We start from the raw sequence: 15,139 nt of genomic DNA, 5'->3' as shown, positions 1-15,139 counted from the left end.
GAGCATTTAACACAAGGTCCACAGAGTCCAGGCCGAGCGTCACGGAGGCAGAGGCTGGAGACCGAGGGCTGGTCTCTGGAGGACCCTCTCACCTGCTTTCCCCGGAAAATGTAGGGGAAAGCGTTGACAAACCTCGAGGAAATAGAGAAGGAACTGAGTCAGAGCGAGGTGGGAGGGGGGCTGTTTGGGGTTGAGGAGTATTTTGTCAATGAATAACCCGGAAAGCTCTCCCGACCGTTGTATGAGTAATAACTGGAGGACTCCGAATTTGGGGGCGGCGGGCAGGGAGCATATGTCAGGCCTGGAGGGCGGAGAATAGGTCTTGCAGCCGGGCTAGCCTGCGGAGCTATAACCTCCGGCGGAGCTGGTGGGCGGGGAGAGGACCTCGGGGCGGAGCTAGTGGGCGGGGAGGGAACATGGGGGCGGGACTAGTGGGCGGGGAGAGGACATGGGGGAGGAGCTAATGGGCGGGGAGAGGACCTGGGGGCGGAACTAGTGGGCGGGGAGAGGACCTGGGGGAGGAGCTAGCGGGCGGGGAGAGTACGTCGGGGCGGAGCTAGTGGGCGGGGAGAGAACCTAGGGTCGGAGCTGGTGGGCGGGAAGAGAGCCTGGGGGAGGAGCTAGAGGGCGGGGAGAGGACCTAGGGGAGGAGCTAGCGGGCGGGGAGAGTACGTCGGGGCGGAGCTAGTGGGCGGGGAGAGAACCTAGGGGCGGAGCTGGTGGGCGGGGAGAGAGCCTGGGGGAGGAGCTAGAGGGCGGGGAGAGGACCTCGGGGCGGAGCTAGCGGGTGGGCGGGGTTGAACCGCCGGGGGCTACTGTGCGAGCCAAGGCTTAGTTGGGTTAGATAGCCTGCAGGGGTGGGCAAACTTTTTGACTCGAGGGCCACAATGGGTTCTTAAAATGGACCGGAGGGCCGGAACAAAAGCATGGATGGAGTGTTTGTGTGAACTAATATAAATTCAAAGTAAACGTCATTACATAAAAGGGTACGGTCTTTTTTTTTTAGTTTTATTCATTTCAAACAAGCCGGATCCGGCCCGCGGGCCGTAGTTTGCCCACGGCTGGTAGAGAATCTCGGAGGGCTGACGGGCGGGGTTAGAAGTTCAGAGTGGACTGATGAGAGGAGAGAATGTTGGGAACAGACTTTGGAGGGGGTAGAACCTGGGGGAGCTCGGTGCGGGTAAAGTGAGTACAGGGCAGGGAAACCGGGTAGAACGTAAAGGTCCGCCGCAGTCGGGTGAGGATGGCATGGCCCTAGGGAAGCTGGCGGAGTAGACCGAGGGTCGGCGGGATGGGGGAGCAGAGCTTGGCTTCCGGACGGACTGAGAGTGGAGATAGGGCTTTGAGGATAAGGCCCGCATGCAGACAGCTTTCTAGAGGAAATTAGCGAGAGGAGACGTTAGTGAAGGACTTGGGGGGGCGGGTTAGAGTCTTAGGAAAGGGGTGCGTAGATAGAGCATTGAGAGAGAGACTAGGAGTGCACTGGGCTGGAAGAACGTGGCGCACGAACCTGAGCGCACAGGGCTTGGAGACCTGGTCCTGGTATCGGGACATCAGGGAGCGAGAGGGGACCCTGGCGCAGAGCTGTAATAAACTCTCCTGTGGTCCCGCTCTCTCCCCCAGCCACCTGGGGCCTGCGGTGCATGCGGTGTGAGAGGACCGGGCATTGCCAGGTGCAAGAGTGCGCGCCCGGCCAGGATCTCTGCAGGACCACGATCCTGAGCGTATGGCAAGGTAAGCCCCCACTCCAGCGCCACCGGGCATGCGCGTGACCAGGAGGCTTGTCTCACCAACTATCAGGGAAATGCAAACAGAAAGACCAGGAGACCGCTTCACGCCCACCAGACTGGCAGACATTTACAAATCTGACAATGCTGGGGTCGGTGGGCATGTGGAGCTGCAGATCCCGCCTTCAGGGGGCTCCACCTCACGGAGCCATTGGGCAATCTCTAGTGTAGACCGAGGAGTAGAGTGCCCTACAGCCAGCATTTCAGCTCCTAGGAACACAGAAACACGAAGAACCTTGGCCGCATCTGCCCGGGGACTGCATGTGCCCAGGGACACGTGTGTAAGAATGTTCTTAGCAGCGATGTTTGCGATAGGGAACACTGGAAACACCCTAAAGTCACTTGGCAGCAGAGGAGAAAATTATGATGTAATCACATAATGCAATACCACAGTTTAAAGAAGAAACCAGAACTGTTATATTAACATGGATACACCTAAAAAATATAAGGTGGGCAGGGGAAAAAAAGCATGTGGCAGAGTATGATACCCTTAAATATAAAGTGAGAAATATGTGAAGCAGCAGTGTAAGAATTACCTACACCAGTGGCTCTGGACAGGGGAATGTGATAGGGCGGGGTGGGGTGAGGGGGGTGGGGTACCGAAGGCTTTCACTGTATCTTTTAAGGTTAGTTTATTTTAAAAATGTCTGAAATAAATGTAACAAAGTGCTTAATATTTTATAAAGTTGGATGATGAATGCACAGTAGTTATTACATCATTGTCTTATACTTTCGGGGTAAGCTTAAAGCATTTTTCTTTAAAACTTCATATTCGAGGCATCTCCCTGCTGATGACTAAGTGGGGAGGGAGAGGGAGATGGAGCTAGAAGGTCTCAGTGTTGTCACTGAGAGAGTAGGGTCCCTGTGAGGGGTGGGGAGGGGGGATGACTCTAGAAAAGACAGGGTTGGACCCAAATCAGAATAGAGGCCTGAGGATCAGCCACAGGCGTGGTTACCTTAAGGCCAGGAGTGTTAGAGGCTGGTTGAGCCCAGAGGAGCCTCCGGGGTAACACAGATACACTCCTCACAGAAGGGGAAGAGCTGGAGGTGGTGGAGACAGACTGTGCCCATCCCGAGAAGACCAATAGGACCATGAGCTATCGGATAGGCATGCAGATCATCACCCTGACAGAGGCCGTGTGTGGGTTTGATTTGTGCAACCGGCCCAGCCCTGGTGAGTACGACAGCCCTTGCCATGCCCAACCCCAAACGATCTCCAACTTAACCCCATAGTCATCCCGATCCTACCCTCAGTCCTATGCCACCCAACCCCAACTCCATGCCTTACCCCAAGACCAACCCCAACTCAACCTCACCTCCAATCTCATCTCCAAATTCACTTTACCTCTAACACCCTCCCACTCAAATTCATCCCTGCTCCAAACACATCTCTAACCCCATCCCTGAATCAACCCCATCTCATCTCACTCTGTTACCAGTCCCACCCACAAACTCATCCCCTTCCCTAACTCTGCCCCATCCCATACATGTCTGTGGGTTTTTTGTTCTTTATTGTTTAAAGCAGTGGTTCTCAACCTTCTGGCCCTTTAAATACAGTTCCTCATGTTGTGACCCAACCATAAAATTATTTTCGTTGCTACTTCATCACTGTAATGTTGCTACTGTTATAGATCATAATGTCAATATCTGATATGAAGGATGGTCTTAGGCGGCCCCTGTGAAAGGGTCGTTGGACCGCCAAAGGGGTCGCGACCCACAGGTTGAGAACCGCTGGTTTAAAGTATTACATCTGTCTCCTTTTCCCGATTGACACCCCCCCTCCCCCCGCACATGTTTGTGTTTATGGATGTTGAAGTATAAGATGAGACAACTACTCTTCCAAGGCTACACTCACATACACTCAAGAGGTAGATGAGGTATCGCAGTGAAGATTTGTCCTCTAACCTTTTCCATGGGACAGGAGATGGTTCGGGCAATAGATCATAAGGGACAGGGATACAAAGACCAGAGATACCAGAGGCTCAAAATTCTTAAGGGAAGTCAAAGAGGAGGGGGTCACAGGCCGCAGTGGGCTCAGAAAGTTCCCTAGAATAGACGCTCCTTGACTGTCACAGTGGAAAGGATGTGAGGAAACTTGTGTTGAGTCCCATGGCTTCAGGCTCTGGTCAGTTTACGGAAAAGACTTGGAAAGATTCCAGTTCCCCACATTTCCTTCCACAGGAGAGAAAGGATGGGGAAGGAATGGAGGTCAGAGAGAGATTCCTTTTTCTGGCCCTAACAAGGAAGGAAATTGATTAAGACCAGTCCAGTCACAATGCCCTCAGTAAGCAGAGAGCCTGTATTTGTATTTTCTTCTTTTTAAAAAATAGGTTTTTATTGATTTCGGGGGGGGGGGGGGGAGAGGGAGAAAGGGATAGAAACATCGATGATGAGAGCGAATCAGCGATCGGCTGTCTCCTGCACTCCCCACACGGGGGATCCAGCCTACAACCCGGGCATATGCCCTTGGCCGGGAATGAATCCGTGACCTCCTGGTTCGTGGGTCAACACTCAACCACTGAGGCACACTGTCCGGGCTGTACTGGGTTTTTCTTGTTCTTCATCCACCCTGACCTCAAGCTTTTATCTGTTGGTGGGAACGGAATCAGATGCTCATTTTCAAGGAAGTGATGCGAGAGATGACCCAGCTTCCTCTGTGGTTAGATATGTCTAAGGAAAACATAATAATTGGGTCCAAGTAATGCTTCTAATGAGAGATAATATTCAAGATACTTAATAATATCAATCAGTGCTGAAGGCATTGATCAATTGGAAGAGGCCCCAGGAGGCCCCCTGCTGGGTCTGGTGTTGCTCCGTTAGCTGGTGGATCTTGAGGACATGAGGATTCTAAAGAAAGGGTTGAGGTGGTCAGGGGTCCACCAGAGAGCTTGGAGCAACAGCTGTCAATTCAGTAATTTAAAAACTGGCATGCCCCTATCAGCCCCATTTCTAATGCCATCTTACCCTGCAGTGGTGACTAGGTAGTTGGTTAAACCACATCCTGTACGTAAGTGACACTGGGCACAGCTGTGACCCAGGCAGCCTCAGTCCCTGCTCCCACGGAGCTCACAGTCCAGGGGCGGGGGGAGACCCATCGCCAGACAGTGACCGCCCTGAGTGATCAGAGCTGGGAGGGGGAGGCACAAGCAGAGGATGAGAACCGTCAGAGGAGAAACAGAGGCTGTGTCGTGGGGAAGCACAGCCCAGAACGGCCAGGGCTGAGCTGGGGGAACAGAGGCCAGAGAGGGCAGGGCTGGGCTACGTGAAGGGTAGGGGCTGTGGGGCCCTGGAGGGGACACTTGACCAGGTCAGGGGAGGTTTCCTGCAGGAAGCAACAGCTAAGCTGGATCTTGAGGGATGACAGGAGTGAGACTGTTAAAAAGACAGTGGAGCCCTAGCTGGTTTGGCTCAGAATAGAGCTACAACCTGGGGACTGATGGGTCCCAGGTTCAGTTCCGGTCAAGGTCACACGCCCTGATTGTGGGGTTGATCCCCAGTAGGGGGTGTGCAGGAGGCAGCCAATCAATGATTCTCTCTCATCATTGATGTTTCTATCTCTCTCTCCTCTCTTCCTTTCTCTCTGAAATCAATAAAAATAATAAGTAAATAAATAAAACCCTAAAAAATAAAATAAAAAGACAGTGGAAAGGGTTTTCCAGGCAGAGGGAGCAACAGATACAAAGGCCCAGAGGGGGGTGGAAGAAGTATGGCTGGAGGAAAGGAACATGGGGCGAGAGGCAGGGTGCTTTATATTACACAGGGGTCAGGCTGTGGTGGGAAATACAGACTTCACCTGGGAATGGGGGGAGGTCGTGATGGAGGGATGCGGTGGTGGAGGGAAGCTAGGGAAGGGGGCGCCAACTTGGGCGGATGAGGTTGTCCAGGTGACGACGAAGGTGGCTGCCTTAGAGTGTCAGCCCTGCAGCTGGGGAGAAGTGGGTGGATTCTGGAGCTTTTTACCAGTAGATGAGCAAGGGTTAGTGCCAGGTTAGACATGGCCGTGGTTTTGTAGTTCCGGTCACGATGGAGTCGATTGTTTAAGACCCTCTGCCAATGACCGCTGTGGAAACTGGACGGATTATAAACAGTTATTTGAAGTCACTGACGGGCAGCGGATGCAGAAACGAAGCTGAGGGGCTACAGTCTTTGAAATAGGGACGCGCAGACGTTGGGTCCCTCAGACAAGCTGGGCTTTTCCTGGAGGGCACTTCCCAAAGGGCACCTGCTGGGGAGAAGCAGAAGCAGAAACCAGAGAGAGGCCGTCGCTGGGCCAAGAAGACAGAGGTGGCATCTGGGGCTGTCCCTGTCTAGAAAATGAGAGGGAAACACCAGAGAAGGGAAGCGGGAAATCTGCAGATGACTTCCTCAGTCATTGGCAGGCTGTGCAGGCACAAGGTGAGACTCCAGGAACTCGGCAGGAAGTAGTACCGGGCAGCTACAGAACTGAGCAAGGGTTCCAGCAGGCAGAGGATGCTGGGCAGACCCAGGCTGCCAAGTTGGCAAGAAAGGCCTTGGTAACCATCTCCGGCTTTTCTCTGAGACCACACCCTAGGAGTAGGGGCAAAACTGAAATAGACCGGCCCCCCCGCCCAAAAAAAAACCTACTTCCCATCGTCAGCAGGAAGAAAGCCTGGCTCTCTTTGGAAGAAGATACATCATTTTAAGCCTCTACAAATGTTCATCTGTAATGTCTGGCATCTAATCAACACTTACGAGGTAGCTTGAAGAAAATAAAAAGGACCAATGGAACCCAAGAGGAAAATCCCACAATAGAAACAGAAGCGTAATTATTCAGATATTGGAGTTATTGCACGTGGAACTTTACAATAGCTGTGATCAATATATTGAAGAAAATAGAGGAAAGGATAAGTTTTAGCAGAAATCTGAGCCGGTTTGGCTCAGTAGGTAGAGCATCGGCCCGCAGACTAAATTAAGGGTCTCAGGTTAGATTACGGTCAAGGGCACATACCTCCACTGCAGGCTCGTCCCCGGCCGCGGTCAGGGCCCATGCGGGAGGCAACCAATCAATGTGTCTCTCACATCAATGTTTTGCTCTCTCTGTCTCTCTCCCTCCCTTCCGCTCTCAGTAAAAATCAATGGAAAAATATACTGAGGATTAACAAACAAACAAAATATAAAAGAGCCCTAACTAGTTTGGCTCAGAGTGTTGTCCTCCTGATTGAAGGGTCCTGGGTTCGATTCCAGTCAAGGGCACTTGCCCAGGGTGCAGGCTGAATCCCCAATAGGGGGTGTGCAGGACGCAGCCGATCAATGAGTCTCTCTCATCATTGATGTTTCTCTCTCTCTCTCTCTCCCCCTTCCTCTCTGAAATGAATAAGATAAATTTTTTTAAAATGTAAGAGAGTCAAACAGTAAATATAGAACAGTGACTGAAATTAAGAACTCGGTAGATATGCGTAATGGAGACCAGAAATAGCAGAGCAAAAGGACTAAAGATCTAGAAAACAGATCAGTAGAATGTCCACGTTGATACCTAGATGTGGAGGATCAAGAGTCTACCAGGTCTCTGCCCCGGAGGACTGGATGGGGCCACCTCGGAGACATGGAATTCAGGAGAAAGAGCAGGCCTGGGGAGAAGACGGAGAGTTTCATTCAGGGCACGTAGAGATTCGGGTGTTTGAGGGATAGCCAGGCGGCCTCCAGGGTGCAGTTGGGTATATAGGTGTGGAGGTCAGAGAGATGTCTGGCCTGGAGAGAGATGTTTGAGTTCCCAGCAGGTGGGTGGAAATGAAGCCACATCAATAGGTAACATCCCCATGGGAGAGAGTGTGCACCGTGGGAAATGCAAAGGGCCTAAGACAACCCTGAGGATCACCCACACTTAGAAGAGCCACACAAGGAGAGCCCCCACAGGAGACCCATGGGGCTGCTTGAGTGTCCTTACAGCATGGCAGCTGGCTTCCCCCGGAGCCAGTGATCAGACAGAGCTGGGGGAAGTTGCAGTGTCTTTTCCAAGGTAGCCCAGAAATCACACACCATCATTTACACGGTATCCTTTTGGTTACACGGGTCTTCCCTATTCTTTTTCTTTTATATTTTATTTTATTTTTTTAAATGTATTTGTATTGGTTTCAGAGAGGAAGGAAGAGGGAGAGAGAGATAGAAACATCCATGATGAGAGAGGATCATGGATCGGCTGCCTCCTGCAAGTCCCCCACTGGGGATCGAGCCCGCAACCCGGGCACGTGCCCTTGACTGGAATCGAACCCGGGACCTTTCAGTTCACAGGCTGACGCTCTATCCACTGAGCCAAACCGGCCAGGGCTATTTTTATTTTTATTTTTTTAAGTTTATTGACTTTGAGAGAGAGAGAAAGGGAGAGGGAGAGAGAAATATCGATAGGCTGCCTTCCGCAGGATGCTTCCCATCGGGGGAATCGAGCTGCCACCCAGGCGTGTGCCCTTGACCAGTACTTGAACCAGAAACCTCCTGGTGCTCAGGAAGATGCCCAACCAACAAGCCATACCAGGCAGGGCAGCCCTATTTATGGGAAAGGACTACACAAGGGCATAAGTGTCAGAAAGTAGGGATTACTGGGGGCTGTCTTGGAGATTGGCTACCACAGGGAACAAGAGAAGAGTTTTAAGTAATTGTTCATTTACTCATTCATTCATTCATTCAATAAATATTTATTCAGTATCTTCTCTGGCCCCAGCCCTCTGCTGGGTGGTATTGGGACACAGTCATGACAAAGACAGCTTTGGCCCTACCCTCCTGGGGCTGAGAGTCCACTGAGGGAAATAAGCCTGTCCCCAGACAGGGATGACCCGGAGTGAGAAGGGCTGGGATTGGGGGGGGCTGGGGGGGTGGCGGGGCAGAGAGGCACCTGATCTAGCCTAAAAGGTCAGGGGGTGCTTCTTGGGGAAGGTGAAATCGGAGAAGACGATTCCTGAAGAATGAGTAGGATATACGGAAAGTCGAGAGCAAGGGGACAGTAGATGGAAAGGCTGCATGTGCTGGGTGTATATTTGGGGACTGCGGGAAGCCGTGTGGAGTAGAGTATGAGGGACTAGTGAGGGAGATGAGGCAGGAGAGGTAGGCAGGGCCCCGTCTTTGATGGGCCTTGAATGCCACGCTGAGAATCGTGGATTTTATGCTGAGGGCACCAGGGAGCCATGGAGGGGTTTTGAGCAGAGGAGAGACAGGGTCAGAATATTAGAAACATCCTTCTAGGGCCATGAGGGGAGGCACCGGGGCTGGGGCGGGAGTGGCAACAATGGGCACCGGGAGGCCAGGGAGGGACTGGTCCTGAAGGAGGTCTGAGCTGGACCTGGTCGTGGGACTGGAAAGGGGGGAATGGGTTCCAGAAAAGACTCAGAATGGACAGGGTTTGCCGACTGGCTGGAGTGGGATAAGGAGGTGAGTCTTCAAGGGAGCTGGCTCTCCAGGACTCTCCCCCTGGACTCACCCTCCCGCTCCTCCCCACGCAGGCCGGCCTCCCACCTTTCCCCGAAGCCGCTACCTCGAATGTGTTTCCTGTGCCTCTTCGGACCTGAGCTGTGAGCGGGGCCGGGACAAGAGCCTCCAGTGCCGCAACCCTGGTGAACAGTGCCTGGAGGTGGTGACCCACCAGGACCCGGCAGGTGAGCCCCAGCCTGCCAGCAGCTCCTCCTGCCTGCTTGGCCCCTCCCAAGGCTGTACTTAAATCCCCAGATCGCAGGGATTTAAGCCAGGTAGGAAGTGAGTCCTCCCACATACAACAGTCCAGTGACGGGACGTCCGGGGCCACAAAGGTAGTTCAGTCACCAGGAACCCAGACGCTTTCTCGTCTCTGACATATCGCTGCCATTCTCAAGATTGCCTCACGGTCCACAGCAGCTGCCGGAGTCCCAGGCCTCGTGTCCAAGTTCCAGGAAGAGGGAGGGGAGCCCTGCAGGAGTGGCTCAGTCGGCTGAGCACTGTCCCATGCACCGAAAGGTTGCCAGTTCGATTCCCGGTCAGGGCACATACATGGGTTGTGAGTTTGATGCCCAGTCGGGGAGTATATCCGGTCAAGATTTCTCTCTCACATCAATGTTTCTCTCTCTCCCTTCCTCTCTCTAAGCATGTCTCCGGGTGAGGATTTTTTAAAAATATTTTTATTGCCGAAACCGGTTTGGCTCAGTGGATAGAGCGTCGGCCTGCGGACTGAAGGGTCCCAGGTTCGGTTCCGGTCAAGGGCATGTACCTGGGTTGCGGGCCTATCCCCAGTGGGGGATGTGCAGGAGGCAGCTGATCGATGTTTCTCTCTCATCGATGTTTCTAACTCTCTATCTCTCTCCCTTCCTCTCTGTAAAAAATCAATAAAATATATTTTTAAAAAAATATTTTTATTAATTTCAGAGAGGAAGGGAGAGGAAGAGAGAGATAGAAACATCAATGATGAGAGAATCATTGATCGGCTGCCTCCTGCACGCCCCCTACTTGGGATCGAGCACACAACCCAGGCATATGCTCTTGAGGGAATCGAACCCGGGACCCTTCAGTTCGTAAACCGAGGTTCTATCCACTGAGCCAAACCAGCTAGGGCTCCGGGTGAGGATTTTTTTTAAAAATACACAAAAAACAAGGAAGGTGAAAAGAAGGGGCAAAAAGGGGCACCTCTCATTTTGTAAGGGTTCTTTTTTCTGGGAATCCCATAAACCTTTCTACTTATATCACATTAGCCAGAACGTAGCCCCATGACTATAGATCCTAAGACTGGAAAACGTGTCTTTGGCTAGCTATACGCTGCCCCAGAGGAAATGAGGGCCCTGTACTGAAGGGTGGAGTGGAGAATGGACAGACGGCTGCGGGGTGGGCCAAGCCAGGCTCGGGCCTTCATCAACCATCTGCCCTCTCCCCTGCCCCACAGGGAGCCCCGGAGATGAGCGCCACTCCCGAGGCTGCGGCAACCTCCCTGGCTGCCCAGGCCCCACCGGCTTTCACAACAACCACACCTTCCACTTTCTGCGGTGCTGCAACACCACCAAGTGCAATGGGGGCCCAGGTAAGGGGAGGGGCCTGCGTGGAGCTGGGAGCTGGGATCTGGGAGGGAGGGGCACTGAAGACATGGCCGCTCTCTTGCGGGCACAGACCTCCGCTCTGGGTCTGTTTCTTCCTCTGGAAGGCAGACATAGCGAGTCCTTCCTCAAAGAAGGGTTTTGTGGGAATCCAATGAGTCTGTCCAACCTTCGCCAAGACCCACAGGGGACGCTGCCTACATCCTCTGGAGTCCTTCCACTGCTCACCACCCTGGTTTAAGCCACCGTGACCTCTCGCTTAGATTGTTGCAGTAACCTCCTCTCTGGTCCCCAATGTTCAACACAGCAACAAGAGAGATTTTTTTTAATGTAAATGAGGTCTTGTCGCTCTCCTTCCTCAAGCAGTTTAACATCCCCTTGCTCTGAGGATAAAACCAAAGGCCATGCTATGCCTTATGTAATGCATATCACACACACACACACACACACACACACACACACACACACACTGCCTCCTGGTCTTTATTTAGTCCTGCAACTGCCAAACGCCGCCCTGCCTCAGGGCCTTTGCACACGCAGTGCCCTCCGCTGGGAACACGTCTCCCTGAGGAGCTCGCCTGACTGGCTAGTTCTCACTGGGGCCTCAGCTTTAAAGTATCATCCTCAGTGAAAGGTTCCTGCCCCGCCCCTTCCGTATACTCTCAGCCCATCCTGTCACTCCGGCAGAACTTCCCACAGCGACAGGGTGTCCTTTCCTGTGCATATGGTCGCCACTACCACAAATGGCCATGCAGCCCTGGACATGGGAACTGAATTTTGAATTTTATTTCATCATTGTTCATTTCATTCCAATCAATGTAGGTGCAGCCGTGTGTGGCTAGCGACTACCTCATGGGCAGGGTCACTGTAAACTCTGAGTTCTGTGAGAGTAGGGACTGTTTGATCTTACCCAGATGCTTACCCAGAACCTGGTCAGACAGGGCTCAGGGCGGGGCGGTTCTGAGAGTTGGGTTTCTCCCACAGGCCCCAGAGAGCCCCCAAAAGAGAGTGCGGTTCCAATGTCTGCCACAAAGGGGCGCCGTGCCATCTCGGGCTGAGAGCTGGGAGTCCGTGCAGGAGGACACCTCTCCCTTTACCCTAACCCTGTCTTAATGACCTTCGTCTCTTGTCTTCTCCCAAGTCACGGAGCTTGAAAAGCTGCCGCTGAATGGCCTCCAGTGCTACAGCTGTCAGGGGAACGGCACCCACGGATGTTCCTCCGAGGAGGCCTCCCTCACCGCCTGCCGAGGCCCCATGAACCAGTGTCTGGAGGCCACAGGCACTAACGGTGAGGCCCTTTGGGAGCTGGAGGGGGATGTGTAAGAGGTCACCTTCCAGTCCGGCTGGACTTGGTGGAGGTGGGTCTTCCTACGGGGTTTCCTGCTGCAGGGTACAGATTGCAGCAAGGAATTGGGACTTGCCCAGTAGGGAATGTGGACCAAATATATTTTTATTGAGTTCAGAGAGGAAGGGAGAGGGAGAGAGAGATAGAAACATCAATGATGAGGGAGAACCATGATTGGCTGCCTCCTACACGCCCCCTACTGGGGATCGAGCCCAAAACCCAGGCATGTGATGGGACTTCCTATGGACATCCCGGGCTCCCATCCTGTGGCGTCCTGGAAAGGTCTCTGTTCCAGTAGTTCCCAGACATTTTGGTCTTAAGATTCCTTCACGCTCCTAAAAAGTATCGTTCCCTCAGTTATATCTATCAGATATTAACTGCATTATAAATCAAAAGAGAAATTTTTTTAAGATGTGCTTATTAATTTATTTTAAAATAACAATTAAAAACACATCACATGTGAACATATTTTTATGGAAAGAAAAAGACTACATTTTCCAAAATGAAGGAAAAAAAACTTTTAACGAGAAGACTGGCATTATTCTACACTTTTGCAAATCTCGTTGCTGTCCGGCTTCATGGAAGGCCGTGGGTCCTCAGAGCTGCTTCTGCATCCAGTCTGTTGCAGGACCACCTGTCCTGGTGGTTCTGGAGAACACCATTGTACGCCCTCGGGAGCGGAAAAAGCCAAACGACGCTTTAGCATTATCATGAGGATGTGTTTAACGTCACAGACCCCTGCACCGCGCTCAGAGCCTCTGCGCTCTCTGGTGGTGTCCACCACAAGGTGGCTCGTCACCCCGGGGAGCGCAGGCCCGAGAGCTGGGTGTCACACAGTCTTCTCTCTCCTCAGGGCCGGGGCACCCGAGCTACACGGTACGAGGCTGTGCGACGGCCTCCTGGTGCCAAGGCCTCCATGTGGCTGAAGGCTTCAAACTGACGGATCCCAACGTCTCCTGCTGCACTGGAAACGGCTGTAATCACCCCAACCGAGACGCCCAGTCCCGCCGGGGGGGCGCCCCCCGGCCCGGCCCTGCCTGCCTGAGCCTCACCATCACTCTACTTGTGACTGCACGCCTTTGGGGAGGCACTCTCCTCTGGACCTGACCCCCACACTCCCCCTGCCCTGGCTGGATCCAGGGGACCCCTCCGCCCTTCCCGCAGCTCCCAGGCCTGCTGCCTCGCTGTGTGACTTCAGGCCAGTGTGCTGCCTCCTCTGGGCCTCAGGGTTCCCAGCCGTGAAAACACCCGACTCACAGAATTATGAGAAACGGAGGAGAAAAGCTAGAGAAAGGCTGCGGGCCAGCAGGAGTTCTTGTGATTACTAATATTGTTGCCCCCATTGTTGTTGTTATTAATTAATATTTGTTTTATTTAATATTTTATACTTTATATAAAGATTTTTATACCAATGAACAGGGTCAGACCTGCCCGTCTCCATAGCGTCTTTCTTTCTTTCTTTCTTTCTTTCTTTCTTTCTTTCTTTCTTTCTTTCTTTCTTCCTTCCTTCCTTCCTTCCTTCCTTCCTTCCTTCCTTCCTTTCCTTCTTAAATATATTTTTATTGAGTTCAGAGAGGGAGGGAGAGGGAGAGAGAGATAGAAACATCAATGACGAGGGCGAACCATGATTGGCTGCCTCCTACACGCCCCCTACTGGGGATCGAGCCCGCAACCCGGGCATGTGCCCTGACCCGGAATTGAACCTGTGACCTCCTGGTTCATAGATCGATGATCAACCCCTGAGCCACATCGGCTGAGCGTGTCCATCTTTCAAAGATGCATGGGGGCACCCTTCCTCAGGCTCCTGGAAGTAGGGGTCACATGGTAGGACCCAGGTGGTCAAGGCCTCTGCTTGGGAGCAGTCCCATGGGGCTTCCACCCCAAGTCACCTCCACATCGATTTCTGGGCTCCAAATGCAAACTTCTCACTCACCCACCTCAGCACTAACCTTCCCGTCTCTTCTCCCAAACGCCAAAGGTCAAGACTACTTTGTTGTTCTACGTGGGCATGTCTCGTTACCTGCGGCTCTGAGACAGGAGGTGTATGGGGGGTGACCTGCCTGCCAGGCTCCCTTGATGCACTGCAGTGAAGAACAAGGATAGGACTACATTTCCTCTGATGCTCTGGGGCCAGGACATAAAGGCTGGGCTCTATTTCCTAAGATTCCCTCAGACTCACAGACAAAAACAGAGAGCTACCATGTCAGTGGCGCTCTTGAGCTCACTATGGAAGAGTTCGCATTTTCCATGGTTCACGGAGGCAAACCCATAGGGACCAATTACATGGGGCCCGGTGGCAAATGAGGAAAGAGATACGTCATCTCCCCTGGTGCTTGGGACTAGGTCTCTTCTTTGGACCGCCCCAAAGCACATGTTGCCAACTGTCATTGGCTTAAAGAGAGGGGGTCTTGAACACAGTGGCTCTGTGACTGCTTTGACCCATAGGGTGTGGCGGGAGGGGTGCCACGCCCCGCTCTGGGCCCAGGCTTCCAGGAGCCGTCCGCTTCCGGGGAGCCAGCTGCCCTGCGAAAGTTCTCCTGCGCCCAGCCGGCGTGCCGTGAGGCCGCCCCAGCTGCCCATGCATGGGTGCCATATGGAGAGAGAGCCACAGATGGTCCAGTCCTCGCAGCCCGGGCACCACACAGGCGCGAAGGAGCTGCCTTGGACATCGCCACCCCGGCAGATGCCCCGTGCAGGGGAGGCAGGAAGCCCAGCTGCTCCCATTGCCTAGGGCTGCTATCAGTGACTACAAACGGACAGCTGGGTGGCTTCAACCACAGGCATTCATCCTCTCAGAGTTCTGGCTGCTGGAAGCCCAAATCCAGGTGCTGGCAGAGCCATGTTCCTTCTAAAGCCTCTGGGTGCTGCCGACAATCTGACAATCCGTGACGCTCCTTGGTTCACAGCTACATCACTCCACCCTCTGCCTGTCGTCACGTGGCCTCCCTCTCCGTGAATGTGGCTGTGCGTCTCCAAATCTCTCCCTCTCCTTATAAGGACTCCCA

General features: G+C 53.1%; 1 protein-coding gene across 1 annotated transcript; it reads left to right on the top strand.

Annotated features, from left to right (window-relative positions):
* Positions 1 to 1,570: 1,570 nt before the first annotated feature.
* Positions 1,571 to 13,475, top strand: PLAUR (plasminogen activator, urokinase receptor). The gene is made up of 6 exons (XM_081106771.1): positions 1,571 to 1,734; positions 2,818 to 2,961; positions 9,239 to 9,391; positions 10,642 to 10,776; positions 11,931 to 12,077; positions 12,988 to 13,475. The coding sequence occupies exons 1-6, from the start codon at positions 1,644 to 1,646 to the stop codon at positions 13,239 to 13,241; spliced, it is 924 nt and encodes a 307-aa protein (XP_080962897.1). The 5' UTR covers positions 1,571 to 1,643; the 3' UTR covers positions 13,242 to 13,475.
* Positions 13,476 to 15,139: the final 1,664 nt, after the last annotated feature.

Source organism: Myotis nattereri (assembly GCF_964212035.1).
Source record: "Myotis nattereri genome assembly, chromosome: 15".
Taxonomy (NCBI): domain Eukaryota; kingdom Metazoa; phylum Chordata; class Mammalia; order Chiroptera; family Vespertilionidae; genus Myotis; species Myotis nattereri.
This window is presented reverse-complemented; position numbering and strand designations above follow the sequence as displayed.

Coding starts and splice junctions, on each gene's coding strand:
- PLAUR (XM_081106771.1), top strand. CDS start 1,644: ATGCGGTGTGAGAGGACCGGGCATTGCCAGGTGCAAGAGTGCGCGCCC. Junction 9,392..10,641: donor GACCCACCAGGACCCGGCAG/GTGAGCCCCAGC, acceptor CCTGCCCCACAG/GGAGCCCCGGAGATGAGCGC. Junction 10,777..11,930: donor CAAGTGCAATGGGGGCCCAG/GTAAGGGGAGGG, acceptor TCTTCTCCCAAG/TCACGGAGCTTGAAAAGCTG.